General features: G+C 35.7%; 1 protein-coding gene across 1 annotated transcript in view; it reads left to right on the plus strand.

Annotated features, from left to right (window-relative positions):
- The window catches only part of SNX30 (sorting nexin family member 30), a 191,131-nt gene extending 175,239 nt beyond the window's left edge, over positions 1-15,892 (plus strand). Inside the window, exons 8-9 of the mRNA XM_051961344.1 lie at positions 56-208; positions 9,102-15,892. Coding sequence (XP_051817304.1) covers positions 56-208; positions 9,102-9,161 — 213 coding nt within the window. The 3' untranslated portion in view covers positions 9,162-15,892. The remainder of the gene's footprint in view (positions 1-55; positions 209-9,101) is intronic.
- Positions 15,893-16,665: the final 773 nt, after the last annotated feature.

Here is a 16,665-nt window from a genome sequence, read left to right on the forward strand (position 1 = left end):
CTATCCATCTGTCCTCCTTATCTCTCAAAATGCCCATTGGATGTTTTTCCCCAAGGTACCAGCAGATGTTGAGAAGTGCCAAGATCGAGTGGAATGTTTTAACGCTGACCTCAAGGCAGATATGGAGAGATGGCAGAACAACAAGAGGCAGGACTTTCGGCAGCTACTCATGGGAATGGCTGACAAAAATATCCAATATTATGAGAAGGTAATTATCACACTGATTAACTCTTAGGATCACTAATTTAGAGCTAAAAAGGAGCCTTACAGATGAAGTAATCGAGGCAGACTATGGGCAGTTATAAAAATGCACTAGAGAAGGAAATGGTAAATCATTCTTTGACAAAAAAAAAATCTGTATGGGATTATGAAGAGTCATATACAACTGAAAAATGACTAAACAATAACAAAATGAGGCAGAGAGAAGAATCAAGCATATAAGGCCTCATAAGCATATAAGGCAAGATTTTAATTTGGATCTTCTTTACTCCATTATACCCTATAGCTGCCTACAACTTTAGTCCTTCTAATAAGCATTGGATTAGATTCAATAAGGATCTTCAACCCTTCAAATAGCTGAAGTGCTAGATCCCACACACATCCATAAAAAGGACATTGGAGTAAACTGAAATTCTTTTTGTTGTTCAGTTATTTTAGTCAGGTACAACTCTTCAGGTTTTCTTTGCCAGAAATACTGGAATGCTTTGCCATTTCCTTTTACAGAGAGGAAACTGAGGCAAACAGTTTAGTGACTTGCCTAGGGTCACATAGCTTGTAAGTGTCTGAAGCCAGATGTAAACTTGAATCTTCCTGATTCCATGAGTAGACTTTTATCCACTATACAACCTAGCTGGGTTGGCACTGGGTGCCTATATAATAATAATGTTGACACTTGTGAGCTTTGTTATGTCTATAACTATATCCATGTTTAGATTACATATCTATATCTGTTACCTATTATATCTATATCTATATATTATATATATTTATCTCATTTGAGCTATAAAAGAACCCTGTGAAGTTAGTGCTATAAGTATTCTCTCTATTTCAGACTGAGGAATTGAAGTGATAATAAATGACTTGCTCACTTAATAAGTTTTGGAAGCAAAATCTCTCCTAGCTCAGAGCCAATTGTTCTTCTGTGCATCCTTGCCTCCTTTTTATTCTTCTGTCATAGTTGTTCCCTCCCCAGGGGCTGCTGAGCAGAGCTAAGTAGCCTAAGCTTTTCTCTTTTAACACATATTTCCCTTACCCATAATGTTCAAAGGAGTAGAGAGAGTGTCAAAGTCAGCTCAAAATCACACGGGTCAAGCAGTTTTTTAAGTCAGGGGAGCAAAAGAGATTTTAAAGAAGGAAAAAAGACCTGTATATGCATGAATGTTTGTGGCAGCACTCTTTGTAGTGGCCAGAAACTGGAAACTGAGTGGATGCCCATCAATTGGAGAATGGCTGAATTAGTTGTGGTATATGAATATTATGGAATATTATTGTTCAATAAGAAATGACCAACAGGATGATTTCAGAAAGGCCTGGAGAGACTTACATGAACTGATGCTGAGTGAAAATGAGCAGGACCAGGAGATCATTATATACTTACTTGAACAACAATACTGTATGATGATCAATTCTGATGGACCTGGCCCTCTTCAACAATGAGATGAACCAAATCAGTTCCAATGGAGCAGTAATGAATTGAACCAGCTACACCCAGTGAAAGAACTCTGGGAGATGACTATGAGCCACTACCTTTATTCCTTCTATTCCCAATCCTTCTATTTTTGTCCGCCTGCATTTTTGATTTCCTTCACAGACTAATTGTACACTATTTCAGAGTCCGGTTCTTTTTGTACAGCAAAATAACTGTTTAGACATGTATACTTATTTTGTATTTAATTTATACTTTAACATATTTAACATGTATTGGACATCCTGCCATCTGGGGGAAGGGGTGGGGGGGGAAGGAGGGAAAAAATTGAAACAAAAGGTTTTGCAATTGTCAATGCTGTAAAATTACCCATGCATATAATTTGTAAATAAAAAGCTATTTAAAAAAAAAAAAAAAGAGTCAGGGGAGCAGCTTAGGTGGAACAGTAGATTGAGCATCATCCCTGGAGTCAGGAGAACATGAGTTCAAATTTAGCCTCAGACATTTACTAGCTGTATGTGACCCTGAGCAAGTCACTTAACTCCAATTGCCTTCTCCCCCCAAAAAAATTAATTTTAAAAAATAAAGTCAGTCTGGAAATTTACAAATCACATGTGGGGTTTTTAGGTTGCTTTGAAGTGTATGGTTTTTCCATCCTCAATATCTAGGTGAGGTGGAATGTGCTGGATTTACAGTCAAGACCCAAATTTGAATCCTGACTTAGAAACTTAGTAGCTTTGTGATCCTGGGCAAATTGGTCTTAGCTCCCCCATCTATAATATGGGGGTAATGATAATAGCATTTACTCCCTAGGATAGTTGTGAGGATCAAATGAGTGAGAAAGTGGGGAAGGAGGGAGAGAGAGAGAGAAGAGAAGAGAAGAGAAGAGAAGAGAAGAGAAGAGAAGAGAAGAGAAGAAAAGAGAGAGAGAGAGATTTATAAATCTTAAAGCATAATATTTCCCTGGCTTCCTTCAAGTTTCATCTCAGATCTTACCTTCTGCAAATGGTTTTCCAGTTTTCCCAACAATTCTTGTCCAATCATTAGTTTTTGTTGCAAAACCTTGGATCATTAGGTTTATCATATATTAGATTACTACAGTCATTTACTATAATGTAATTTGTGTTTAATCTATTCCACTGACCCACTACTCAATTTCTTAGCCAGTACCAGACTGTTTTGATAATTAATGCTTTGTAATATAGTTTGAGATCTAATATAGCTAGACTATCTTCATTTGTATTTTTTTCATTGATTCTTTTGATATCCTTGAGCTTTTTGTTATTCTTCTAGATGAATTTTGTTATTATTTTTTGGCTCTATAATTTTTTTCATAAAATTTTTTGATAGTTTCATTGGTATGTCAGGTAGAATTGTCATTTTTATTATATTGGCTTAATATTTTTTCAATTGTTTAGATCTGATTTTATTTATGTGAAAAGTGTTTTATAGTTATGTATAGTTCCTGGGTTTGTCTTGGCAGGTAGTCTTCCAAGTATTTTATATTGACTACAACTATTTTATTTTAATTCTTTTAAAAATTTTTTCAATAGTATTTTATTTTTCTAAATATATATGAAGATAGTTTTCAACATTCATTTTTGTAAGACTTGTATTCCAAATTTTCTTCTTCTCTTTTTCCTTTAATTTCTCCTTCCCCAAGTCATCTTATATAGGTTAAATTTGCGCAATTCTTTTAAATATATTTTCCATCTGTGCAAGAAAAATTAGAACAAAAGGGAAAAACAAACCAACAAAAGGATAAAAATACTATGCTTCAATTCATATTCAGTCTCCTGTTCTCTGTGTCTGAGAATGGCATTTTCCATCCCAAGTATATTGGAATTGCTTTGAATCATTGTATCAATTCATATTCAGTCTCCTGTTCTCTGTGTCTGAGAATGGCATTTTCCACCCCAAGTATAAGAGCCAAGTTCATCAAAGTTAATCTTGTTGTTACTGTGTATGCTGTTCTCTTGGTTCTACTCACTTCACTCAGCATCAGTTCATGTAAGTCTTTCCAGGCTTTTCTAAAATCAGTCTGCTCATTTTTTTATAGAACAGTAATATTACATTACATTCACAAACTTATTCAGCTATTCCTCAGTTGATGAGTATTCATTCAATGTCCAGTTTGCCACTACAAAAAGGGCTGCTATACAAACATTTTTACACTTCTATAGCTATTTTAAATGGAATTTCTCTTTCTATCTTTTCTTCTTGATCTTCATTGGTAATATATAGAAATGCTGATGGTTTATAAGGTTTTATTTTGTGTCTTGAAACTTTGCTACAGCTATTAATAATTTCAACTTTTTAGTTGATTCTTTAGGATTTTCTAAGTATAACATAATATCATCTGCAAAGAGTGATAATTTTGTTTCTTTGTTCCTTATTCGAATTCTTTTCATTTCTTTTTCTTTTATTGCTATAGGTAACATTTTGGGGATGGCTTTTAAATATCAAACAGTACAATCCCATATCTAAGCCTAATTCTTTATACATGAAAGGCCTGTTTTTTTTTTTTTTTAAGTAGCATTTTAAAAATTGTGGCAGAGACCTTTTCCTCTAAAAGAGGAACTGGAGAGGTCCCATATGGTTTGTTCATGAACACGTTAGCTTACAGACAGTTACATAGTGATAAGCTCTCTCTCTGGTTGGAGAAGATAAAGAAATTCACTTGGTTGACAATTTAAAGGTTAATACAACAAAAAATAGGCCAGCTAGCAGGGAACAACTTATATGTAACTTATATATACAATGTACTTGGTTGGAGGTTTAAGATTGAGAGTTTGAAGGGAGTCACTGAGTCTACTCTCTTCATGTTTTGCAGATTTAAAAATTGTGGCCCAGAAAAGTTAGTGAAGCTACATAAAAAGACAGAGATGACCAGAAATGAAATCCTTCTAGATCTTCACCTTGTGAAATATGTAAGGTTTATAAAGAGCCACAAATAAACAAATGACTTGCAGGCTTGAAATTGAATAGCCAGATTTAAGAGAGCCCATCTCTAACACACTGAACAAAAACTGAATCTTCTATAAACATTACAAATTCAAGAGATCTGTGTACCCTCCAGATCTCAAAAGCTACTATGACTGCTGGTATCTGCCTTTCAGTCAACAGGCATTCATTTATTTTTGTATTTTTATTTTCAATAGTATTTTAGTATTCCAATTACATGTAAAGATAGTTTTCAATATTCATTGTTGTAAAGATTTTGAGGTCCAATTTTTTTTTTCTGTTCCTCCTCTTCCTCCTCTCTCCCCAAGATAACAAGCAATCTGATATGTTATACATATACAATCATTTTAAACATAATATATATTATATTATATTATTATCAATAAGTATTAAGTTCCTACTATGTGCTAGGCACTGGAATTGTATATCCATCTATAAAATTATATATAAGATTAATGTTAAAATTTGATTGGCCACGAAATGGTGCTTAGTTCTATTCTATTTCTAAGTAAGGTTTGTACTGGGACAGATTAAAATAATGGATGAGGCTTTTCTCAGCATAAATCTTAAAAACACAGAAGTAGAGGTTATATGTGCTTCTTCCTTTTTCTTCTTTCTATCATGTATTTATAAATAGTGCTAGGTGGTACATGAAACATAGAACATTGGAGTCAGGAAGATCTGAGTTATAATTCAACCTTAGACACTTAACAACTGTGTGGTCCTTGACTAGTCTGCCTCAATTTTCTGTCTGCCTCAATTTCTTCATCTGTAAAATGAGGATAGTAATAATAGCCTCTACCTTCTAGTTAGGATTGCAAACCTTGAAATGCTATAGAAATGCTAGCTACAATAATAAATATTGTTTATTATTTTATTATTTTTTATATTATTGTTTATTATTGTTACTAACATTTTATGGCAATTATTTTATTATTACATTTTATATGATATTTTACATACAGCCTTAAAAAAAACTTTCATATATATCACCTCATTTGATCTCCACAACAGCCCTGTGGGTTTGGGTAAGACAGTTATTTATTATGACCCTCATTTTATAAATGAGGGCGCCGAGGCACTGAGAAATTAAATGACTTGCCTGCAGTCACACAGTTCATTTATTATCATAGCAGAGAATAGAATCCAGTTATTCTCATTCCACAGACTTTATAATAGATATTGTTGTTTCATACTAGCCAAGTATGGAGTCAGAAACCTTGGTTCAACTCTAGCCTCCCATACCAATTAGTATTGTGACTTTACACAAGTTCCTTGCCCCTAGTTTCCTCATGCACCTGTCAGGGTTTTTGGGAGGATCAAACAAAATAATAAACACATTCCAAACTGTTTCACAGCACTATATAAGTGGTATTATTATCATGTTGTTATGATTATCATTAATTGTGCACTTCATACCAAGTTGGGTCACTTCTTATTTTAAGAAAATATTTTGTAGTTCAAAAGAGAAAGTATGTTTACTAGCCTCAGGGCCCAAAGACCTGGTTTCAGGTCCTGTCTCAGGCATTCTTGGTTGTATGTGACCTTCTAAGCAAGTCTCTCAATCTCTCAATGTACCTGGTAATTTCTTAAGACTTTAAATTCCAGAGAAGATGCAAACCTGCATTTGCAGAAGGAATTTTCTCATTGGGGAGTTCCTTGTACCAGTGAATTTGCTCATGTAATCCCTAGTCCCAATCCTTTTTGGCAGTTTGATGTATACGTGAGCAGAAGTTTGTAAGAAGTCCTAGGCCTATAGACTCTGGACAGTGAATGAGCTGACGGATAGCCAGGAGTGTCTTGGCAGGGCAGGTAGAGAGGCTCTTTGGATTCCTATTCTATCATTCCTTCTACCCCCCAGTTTCATTATGTCAGGACTGCTGGGCAGCACTTTTTCTGTCTCGTGATGTCGAGCCTCCAAAATTTGCTGAGAGTTGCAGAAGATTAGATCAAGTTTAGAATACTCTTCTCTTAGCTCCCCTTCCCTTGAAAAGGACCCTAATTGTGCCAAATCAAGTCTAAAACCCATGTTTTCATCATTGCCAGGCCTGAAAAGGGGTGAGACTGTGCCCAAGAGTTTCTGACTATACTTGTATATGGTTGTCGATTTATTTCACAAGTTCCCGATGTTGTGCTACCTGTGGGATTTCTAAAGCAGAGTGGAGTAGGTAATTCTGTTCAAATGCAAACATAATAGACAGTGTTGCTTGTCTTGAAATTGTGTTTGTCTTTATGTGGGTTTTTGTGAAGTAATTTACCAAGCTAGAGGCCAGGACCTGCTGCAAAATTGGGCTGGGTGGGTGTGAAGCATGGGTATTTTCCCCTGTACATACTTTGCATAAAGTTTTTGAGTACACCTTTCTGAATGGTTCCTTTTATACTTTATATCCTTAATACTTTTGACTCTCTTCTGACAAACACAAAACAATTTTTCAGAGTCACAGATAAGGGATGGATAGTGAGTGTACATGAATTTTTCATCTTTCAACAAATGCTAACAGGGTCAAACAACATCAGCTTAGGGACATTTTTTTAAATATAAGAAGTGTATTATCAACTTTGTAGTTAGTTTAAATTGCCTTTTCCCTTTGATCCTCACTAAGAGGGTGATTACCCAAGAGCCCAAAAAGGCCATAGAATTTAATGAGTTTATTTATTCAGGCTAGTCACTGGCCTACATTTTCATCATGCTTAGTAAAGCCCATTGAGTGTGTGTGTGTGTGTGTGTGTGTGTGTGTGTGTGTGTGTGTGTGTAAATTAAATCCAAGTTATTGTTGATTTAGAATTCTAATTAATATGTGAGGTAAGAGTTTGTGACTGATATTCCAACTTTCCCACTGGCTGAAGCAGCAGCTTCCTGTAAGGACTCAATTTCACTCTTTTTTTGGGACAATGGAGGAGAGTTGTCCATGGGCATTTCAAAGCACGGATGATAGATAATTTATCAGGGGAGAAGCCCTTGTGCCTTTTGCTCCAGGGACCAGAACTGGAGAGGAAATTATAATAATAGCTAGCAGTCCCAGGAAAGTGATTTCTGTAGTAGGTGGAGGTGGGACAGGAGGGGGTGTGTGGGGAATTTCATGTGAACACAGGGTAGAATCTTACAGTTGAAAAGGACCTAAGACATCATCTATTTTAACCCCCTTGTTCTGCAAATGAGAATAAGGAGTACTTTTTCCAGGGTTACCCAGCAAATTAGTGACCAAGTCAGCAGTAAAATCTAGGGCTTCTAACCCATTCCAGTATTCCTGTCAGACCAGAAAATCCACTTTATGTGCTATATTCTTCAAAAAAATTAGAAACAAAACAAAAAAAAAAAATTAGAAACAGTTCCCATAATTTCTAAAGCTATATTACCTGAAAAGTTTATAATTGCTTATGGATTTAATCAGTTACTTCCTCCATTTGTCCTGAGACTAATTGTTTGTTGCCTCTTTCAAGACTTCTTTAAGGAAGCAAGAATTCATAACCATATTCCCGAGCCCAAGAGAGAACTCATGTTTAGAAAGTAGGTGGAAATTTCATGTTCCTCGGTATCCCTTATGACCCTAAGAAAATTTGACTCTTCTAAACTCAAGTAAATCTCTTATGTGATCCTCACAAAAAGTTAACACCACCCTTATTTTTTTAATCCCATTGGTAAAAAAGACTCAAAGTCAGTGTCCCCTCTTTCATAGCAAAGGAGCTCCCCAGAAGAGGACCACTTTCTTTTACTGCCAAAATTTCTATTGAACCTGAAGATTCTTGCATGGATCTGGAGAGAACCCCTTTTTTGCCTTATTGTCCAGGAAGTTGAAGGGAAAACCCCTTTATTCCTTTCCTAATAGCTCCCATGAAGAGGCAGGGTGATTTTCCCATTCCCAGTTCAACACTGAACAAATCAATCAGATCTTGATGAAGAAAAGGAGAAATATCACATTTGTATCTCACTTGGAGAGGCCACCACAATTATTTTATACACCTACACCTATGGGCAAGCCCTTACTATTCCAGCCTTCTCCCATCTTCCCATATAATGCTCCTAACCATCCAGAAAACCAGTGTAAATAATTTTGTCAAGTATCTCCCGGCTCATTTTGGGAAAGGTCAGGAAGAAAGTTAAGTTCTTTCTTCTTCATATTTTTTTCATCCTAAGTAGTACTTGCCTTTTTCACGACTTGGGAAATGATATGTCTTGCATAATCATTAGTGAGTTAAACTCTATTTGCTGACAGTGAAACATTCAAAACAAATGGTTCTCTCTTTTCTCCCATCTGTCTCTCTCTATATCTGTCTCTATCTCTAGCTCTCCTTGTCTCTCTGTTTCTCTGTCTCTGTGTATGTGTTTTTCTCCCACTCACCTCTCTTGTTGATGTGTTGCAGATTCCTTTACATGGGTGTGTTTTCTGATATGATCAAAGTAACATTGAGATTGAAAACTATGGTCTGAATAGAATTAAGAAAGTGCCCCTTGATACCGACACTGACTGTCTATATGTATTTTTTGTTGCAGTGCCTTACGGCGTGGGAGTCAATTATACCGCTGCTACAAGAGAAACAAGAGGCCAAATAAGCTCTTTCCAACAAAGAGATCCCAGTGTACAATGTCCCTCACCAGAAAGTCTGCTTGCTACATACTAATTGGCAAAACACCATGGCAGGTGGCATTTGGAAACCAACCCACTGAAACATTTCTGATTTTTTTCTTTTTTTTCCTTCCTCAGTCCTTGATCCCATTCTTATTTCATATTAATATTTCCTCCCATTCCGTATTCCTTATCTACTTCCTGGTGGGACCCAGAGTGCCTGGTGGATTCTATATGGATTTTATCATCTCTTATTAAAAGAAGCATACTTCCATGTTTTGAAGGGACTTACTCAGTGGAATACTGAGATTTCAGAGGAAGTGCTACCAACCTTATATTTATGTAATAAAAGAGAATCTGGCTGCTGCTTTGTGATCCAGGAAGAGAGGCCAGAATTGGAGGAAGACCTTAGCTCCTGTACACTCCTTCCACATGTGGAATGGAATTTTCTGTGGATCTTGACTTGTCTTAGATAAAAAGGCGGTGTTTTTGTTCTACCTAAAGTGCGTGATGCAAGCATGGCCTCTAGCTGTGAATGTGGCATGCTGTCTGCTCGTGATGAGTAGTATCATGTATGTTGTTCTTTTTTGGTGATATGAAGTCCATTTAAATCAGCTGAATTACGTATATACACACGTAAATCAGCTGAGAGGGTCAGCAAGGAGATTAGATTTATACCATAGCCTTATAAAATTGTTAATTGAACCTTTTTTTTTGGCATGTTTTTGGCATTAGAATCAGTGATTTGAAATTGAGTATCAAAAGAAGAAGGTACCATTGATGCTCTCTGACATTTTTTGTATATCCTTTCCCTTTTTTTTTCCTAATTAAATGGAGTACTGGTGGTGAATAATGGATGCCCAGTGCCCCAAAGCCTGAAATATTCAAAGTGCTTTTAGGCTGAGGAACACATCATGTTCCTCCTATGTCTGCTTTGTGAAACTTGCCTTTATCACAGCTAAAGAACTAGTTTAATATTTTCTACTATGTAAATCAAATGTCAATGCAGCTTTTGAAAGGTTTCTTGTCTGAGACAGATCTTGTTTTCTTAGTCAATCTAAATTTGTAAAAAACAAAAACAAAAAAAACAAAACCGTGCAGGTGCTCTCTAAGAAGCATTTGACCTCCAACCTTCCTTCTTGGTAAGGAAAGGCGCTATTTTTGAGGTCATGTGCTCAAAATGGAACCTCTTTTTTTTTTTTTTTTAAGCTAGTTAAGTTAGCCTTTAGATAACTTCAATAGCAACCAGTCCTAAGTATTCGTTCCAAGATTAGCTTTAAAAAACAACAAAACAAAAATGAGAAGTTCCCTTTCTTAAAAAAAAAATTTCCTTTTTCCAGACTTGTATATCTTTGCAAACCATATTCTTTTCTTCCCTTATTCCTCTAATGAATATGTATATTTTTTCTCATCTGTGGCTTTGTCCTTATGAAATTCAAGGTAGGCTTCAAGTTAGAATTTTCAGGAGCTAGTTGCTCTAAAATATCACTTTGTAAACAGAAATTAACATTTAAAGTACCGGTCAACATTTACCAGATAACATTTAAAGCAGTTAATTTAGGTTCAAAACCACTCCAGAATGGTTGTCTGCTGTGTTTGTGTATCAGATAAGCTTAAAATTGATGTTGTTGGTTCATCAGTTAAACTACTTATTATGTTTGGTCCTATTTTGATGTGACTAGTCCTTATTTTCCTTAAGAAATCATGGGAGAATTTTTTTTTTCCAGCTGCATCTTTGTCTCTCTTTGGTACTGCCTACCCTGATAGATCCCCATTAACATAGTACTTAAATCCTTTGATGTGAATTTTTATTTTGGTACATAGAGTTCTAAACAATATTTCTAAGTGAATAGCACCATGAATGGCAATTCAACATATCATTCATTCTACCTCTAAAAACCCATCTTTTTGAAGCCGGGATTTTGTTGTGTATCTGGGTCCTAGTTTGTTAGAATTAATGTATATTTCATATTGATACTTGATTCACCTTCTTTGATAGAAGTGAGAATATGTTAGATTGACTCAGTAAAAGAAAAAAAATCAATTTAGGAAAAAGCTTTTCTCAGTGGAAGAAGTGCTCTTTAAAAATTTAGTTCTGTTACTTCCTGGGAGGAAGGAACATTGGAAAAAGAGCTGCAATAAGAACCAGTATCTAACCTCCTGCTATCTTGCCAAAGCATGACAGTGCCCCTGTATGATGTAATGATGATGCGGGGGAGGGAGTGATCAGTGTAAGGAGGCTTCCTCAAAGTTAGTTGGCCCTGGACAGGACGGAGGGAAAAACTATCTTTCCCAAGGTCCTTTTTTTCCCTCTCATTTAATTTAATGTGATAACTCTTCTCTGAAGGGATGTTGATAGTCTTTGGACTTCAGATTTTTTTTCAGTTTGTTTTGGTCACTTTACAATGCAGAAAAAATATAACATTTATACATCAGAGTTTATCAGTTTCAGAATGCCTAGAGAGAGGCAAGCTTTGCCCTAAAGCCAATGGGTGTGCACCAATGGGACCATCACCAGGTATTGTGGAAAAGATTTATTCAGAGAAGAGTCTGTGTCTCTTTGATTTGGAAAGCTGTTTTTAGTGGTAAAAAATGAGGAAGAAAGGTCTAGAGGATAGATAACCAGTTCCTCTTGTGCCAACTGCCTCCTCTTTCATCTGACATCTTAAGGATCAGCAATACCTAACACTGTCCTTTACCTCTTCTAACTCCCACCTTCAACCATAGCTGTGCATCAAGATGTTGAATTTTTGGTCAATACAGGAAATGTTTTCATTTGAGATGTGTGAATTAGTACTTATGTGCCAAAGAGGCTAATGTTCAAAATGCCTTCAAACAAGGGTTATCACTACTCTTCCCCCAAAGTCACAAGCCTAATATGGCAATATCTCTTTTGTTGTTCTTTACCTTCAAGATACACACACACACACACACACACACACACACTCCACACACTCTGTCTCCCTCTCTCTCCCCAAGAGTTTGGAGAAGAATATCCTTCTCTAACTAGAATAGCCATGCAATGGAACAGAAAAGCTTAAGGACAATGGGTCTTTTGACTTGAGCTCCTACTTTTTCCGTATCTACGTAAAAAAAAAATTGAAAAAAAAATTTTAGGTAAAATTTACTACTTTAAGGAAATATCTTGTAAACAATTTTTTTCCACTGGCTATCTTAATGTTGTCTTGGTATAATGTAACCACACTAATCTGTATTTTTACTTTCCTACCATTGTATTAGAAATGAGGAAGTCATTCTTTTTCTGGAGAAAGATGTGGAGATGGGGGGGGGGGGGGAGAATACCATGAATGTCCCCATTTGCCATTGGTTTCTCAAAAAAAAAAAAAAAAAAACAGCATTATTATTGTTAATTGGATTACTCACAAGGCTCTTCAAGATGCTACTCTGGCCAAAGTCAACCCTCAGATTTTTTTTTTTTTTTGAGTCAACAATAGAAAAACCAGCATATCTTTAAGGGGACCATTTTTATTACATGTAAAAGAGGTTTCTTTTAGTGTGAAGTCATTGTACATCCCAGGTTTTCTAGATATTTTTAAAGTGGAGGCCATGTTCTGACCTGTCATCAGCCTCTTTTCTATTTCCCTTTCAGAAAGGAAAGAACAGCAAATAAACCTTGGATATTGAGCCTGAATGAGGCTGTCTTTTATCATGGAGTGGCAGGAACTGGAGGAGGCGTGGCAAGGTTCTGTGTACCTGGTCATAGGTGAAATTTCTAGCTCAGGCAGTCAAATGGAATAATTACTCAACCTGAATAACACCCCAGACTTGAATTGCCTGGTATTTCTACTTAGAACTTGAGCTCAGAAACCACAGATAAATGATAATCATTCTCATCGGAAGTTTATGGGCTCTCTTGCTGGAGCTGGTGAATGGCATGGGTGTGTTCTCAGTGGTAGAAAACTCAAAGGTAGGGAGGGCCATTGTTGAGCAATGTGTAATTCCTTTCTATAGCTGTGGAAGGCTCTTTGTATTCACTTGCCAGAGGAGCAAAGGATGGAATTTGTCCCAAATCTAACTAGAATGAATGAGAAACTACAGAGCTACCTGATGAGGTCCCTTCACTTGAATGCTGACTTTCCCTTTTCTGCTTATAAATTGGCTGGCATGCCAGCCCAGGGATCCATCTTCTCATGCCACCTATATTGACTGTCCCCAGCAACCAGGCTCTGAAGCTATTTTGCCATGTCCGTGTTTCTTATGAGGGAAAACTGCTCCACATTTTTGGATTTGCTTTCTCACAATGTATCAGTTTATACCATTCATCTCTTCTCACATGTTTCTCCTGATTCTCAGAATTGGCAGGAGATTTTACCAATGAACTTTTTAGGAACAAAAGTCTCTTTTGTTTAAATATATGGCTAGACAGTGACATATTATATAGCAGCTTTTCTTCTGTTACCACAACTGGTCACCTTGTGAAGGGAATAGAGTATCACCTGACATTCCACCAAACCTCTCAAGAAAACAGGCTGCCTTTTGATTTAAAAAAAAAAAAAATTCCTGGTGAGATTGCAAAATCTACAGTCTCAGGATATTTGTTGTGTCACACATAGGGAGGCAGCATGTACATTTCAACAACTTTTTAATCCTGTATGTTAGAAATACATTTTTGGCACAAACTCAAACCCCATTCAGTTGGGCTGATAAAACTAATCCAGATCATGACCACTGCTAGGAAAAAGTCAATAAATCAGTGTTTTGGTCAACACTAAGTAAAATGTCAGATTATTTGTACAGTATAGATGCAGATTCCAAATGTATCTTATGATGATGATCTAACATCATGAAATCAGCTACTTCAAGTTGAAGTTGTTGATTTTTAATGGTGCAAATTACTAAATACTAACTGTATTTTTTTGAAGCTGTTATCCAGACACTTTGATGCTTCTAGCAGTGTTTTTTAAATGGTGATTATAAAGTTCCAGTTGTCTTCTGTTTGTACAAATGATACAATATGGACAGTTGCACCCTTTATAAGAAACAAATTAACCTGGATCAACAGAAAACAAAGGGGCATAATGGGAACTATCTTTTTTAAAAAGATATTTTTTAAAATGTTAAATGTTGCTTTTGCCAAATATGTTTTTATTATTACCATGGAGGAGGGAAGTGAAGCCAGGGACCATAAAAGCATTAATACAAATTTAATGTATTTTAGATATTTTTTAAATTATAAGAAATATGGGATCAATTAATGGCAAATTATACTGCATGCTAGTCTTTTCAAGTCTATTTGATAGGAAGAAATTCCCAAGTTATAACAGTATTAAGGATATGCCCTAATGCCATAAAGGGACTTTTTAAAATATCATGGACACCTAACAAAATTTTAGATTTAAATCCAATAATTTCAATGCCAAAAACATGAAATGCTTTATTGGCTTGAGTATTGAATGCTTATTTCCCTTCTCATTGTTAGCAAAAAATTGTCTTTTAAAACTGTGGGTGAAGGTTACTGCATATACATTTGTGCATAGCTGCCATTTGACTTTCACTGGCTGAATCTGTGAACCAATGCTGCTACCACCTGGTATATAATTTCCCTTTTGGTAGAGCCAATGAAGTAAGAGTAGGTCGGAACACTTGACCTTGACATCCTCTTAAGCGATTTTCTTTTTTTGCTTTCACTAAACAGGGTCAGTAACATCTTCTGTTGCTTTGACCAAGCTTTCTGAGTAACTTCTACCAACATCCAAAACAGCTGTAAGGGGATAAGTGCAGGGGACAAAAAAAAAAAAAAAAACAAAACACCATTCCATTATTTCCTGTCTACTTCAAAATGGTGGGTAAAAAGAAGAATGTTGGGGGTAGGGAGAGGAATGACAGTCAATATGATAAACTGTGGCCCACATGGCTATGATACCAGCTAGACATTCCTTATTTAACAAACCAGCATCTCTGAACAGTGTTGTTTTGGGGCAATGTGGAAGCAGCCTAATATCCAAGTGATTTTGGTCATTTCAAAGAGACACTGTCCATTGTACTTCCTATGTGCCTGTCGGTTTAGTAAATGCATTGGGAAGATATATACTATAATATATTTCCTTGAAATAAGTTTCTGCCAGCAAACTTTTGGATCTAGAGTTTAACTGTTTCAGTAGAGAGATAAAAATTTTATTTAGCTTGTATCAATTGACCAGCTATTCAGACTGTGTACTATATTGCTTATTTCTGACTTTTAGGGGGAAAAAAGTTTTAAAAACTCACTCAGATCAAAAGAATAGGGAAATTCCTCACTGAAAAGTTGTGGGATTTTTGTTTGTTTGCTTGTTTTTCCTCTCTATCCCTGCTACCAATAAACCAAAACAAAAGCTGTGAAAACTTGTGAGTTTGGGAGAGCATGTGTATAGATTATCTGTGAGCATGATTCAAACAATGGAGTGGTTTGTTTGCTCTAGATATCACACTTTAAACAGGGTGCCCCCCTTTATTACCAATACCATGGGTATAAAGTTGTTTTGTTTACTTTCCAATGCTGGCACTAATGTGTTAGTTCACCTTTTTTTTTTTTTTTTTCCCATACATCTGTGTATAGACCTTCCTGTTTATTGTTTACTATGAGATTAGTATTATACTTTGAGGTAAAAAAAAATCATTTGTATTGCCTGATGAACTATTAGCTTGTAAATTTTTTTTAAGTTTCTTTACCTCAGTTAATTTAAAGGAATGGACCAATAAACACATAAAAATGCTCTTATTAGCTTGAATATTTTGTTTTGTGCTCCTTATATAGAACAGAAAGATGGGTACGTTCTTTTGGTTTCTTATTTTCTTTAAAAATAGATCAGTTAGCTACATGTGTTCACTTTCACCTCCCTCCTGCTTGCCTCTCCACACTTCCCCTCCACCCCCCCAAAAAAAAACCATATACAAAGAAAAAACTGTGGTTCTTTTCATCCTCTCCATTACCTTTCTTTACCTCCTTACCCTCCCTTCACTTACTTAACTCTTCTAGATATGAATAATTTACAAGAGAAAAACTCTAAAGACCTGAACTCTAAGTCCCAGTGTTCCTGTTTCTTGCTATGTGACAGTGGAGAAATCACTTAGCCACAGTGCATCAATTTTCTTACATGTAAAGTGAAGCACTTAACTTTTCTCACTGAGTTATTTTGAGGATCAAACAAAAATGTATTTGAAAATTATTTGTTATTATAAAGTTATTATCTACACGAGTATTTAGTTTCTACACTTTGACAATTTGATATATCAATATCTAGGTCCTGAAGATATTAAAAATATATAATTATAATGATAATAAGCATTTATGTGATATTTTAAGGTATTTCATGGGCTTTTGAAAAACTTCTCATTTTTTCCTCAGAACAAACTCTAGGAAGCATGATCATTTCTTATCCTCATTTTACAGATTAGAAACTGAGATAAAGGTTAAATGATTGGCCCAGGTTCTCATAGATATAAAGTGTCCAATGTCAGATTTGACCATAGGTCTTCCTCATTATAGATAGG

The sequence above is a fragment of the Antechinus flavipes genome, chromosome 1, assembly GCF_016432865.1.
Source record: "Antechinus flavipes isolate AdamAnt ecotype Samford, QLD, Australia chromosome 1, AdamAnt_v2, whole genome shotgun sequence".
Lineage (NCBI taxonomy): Eukaryota > Metazoa > Chordata > Mammalia > Dasyuromorphia > Dasyuridae > Antechinus > Antechinus flavipes.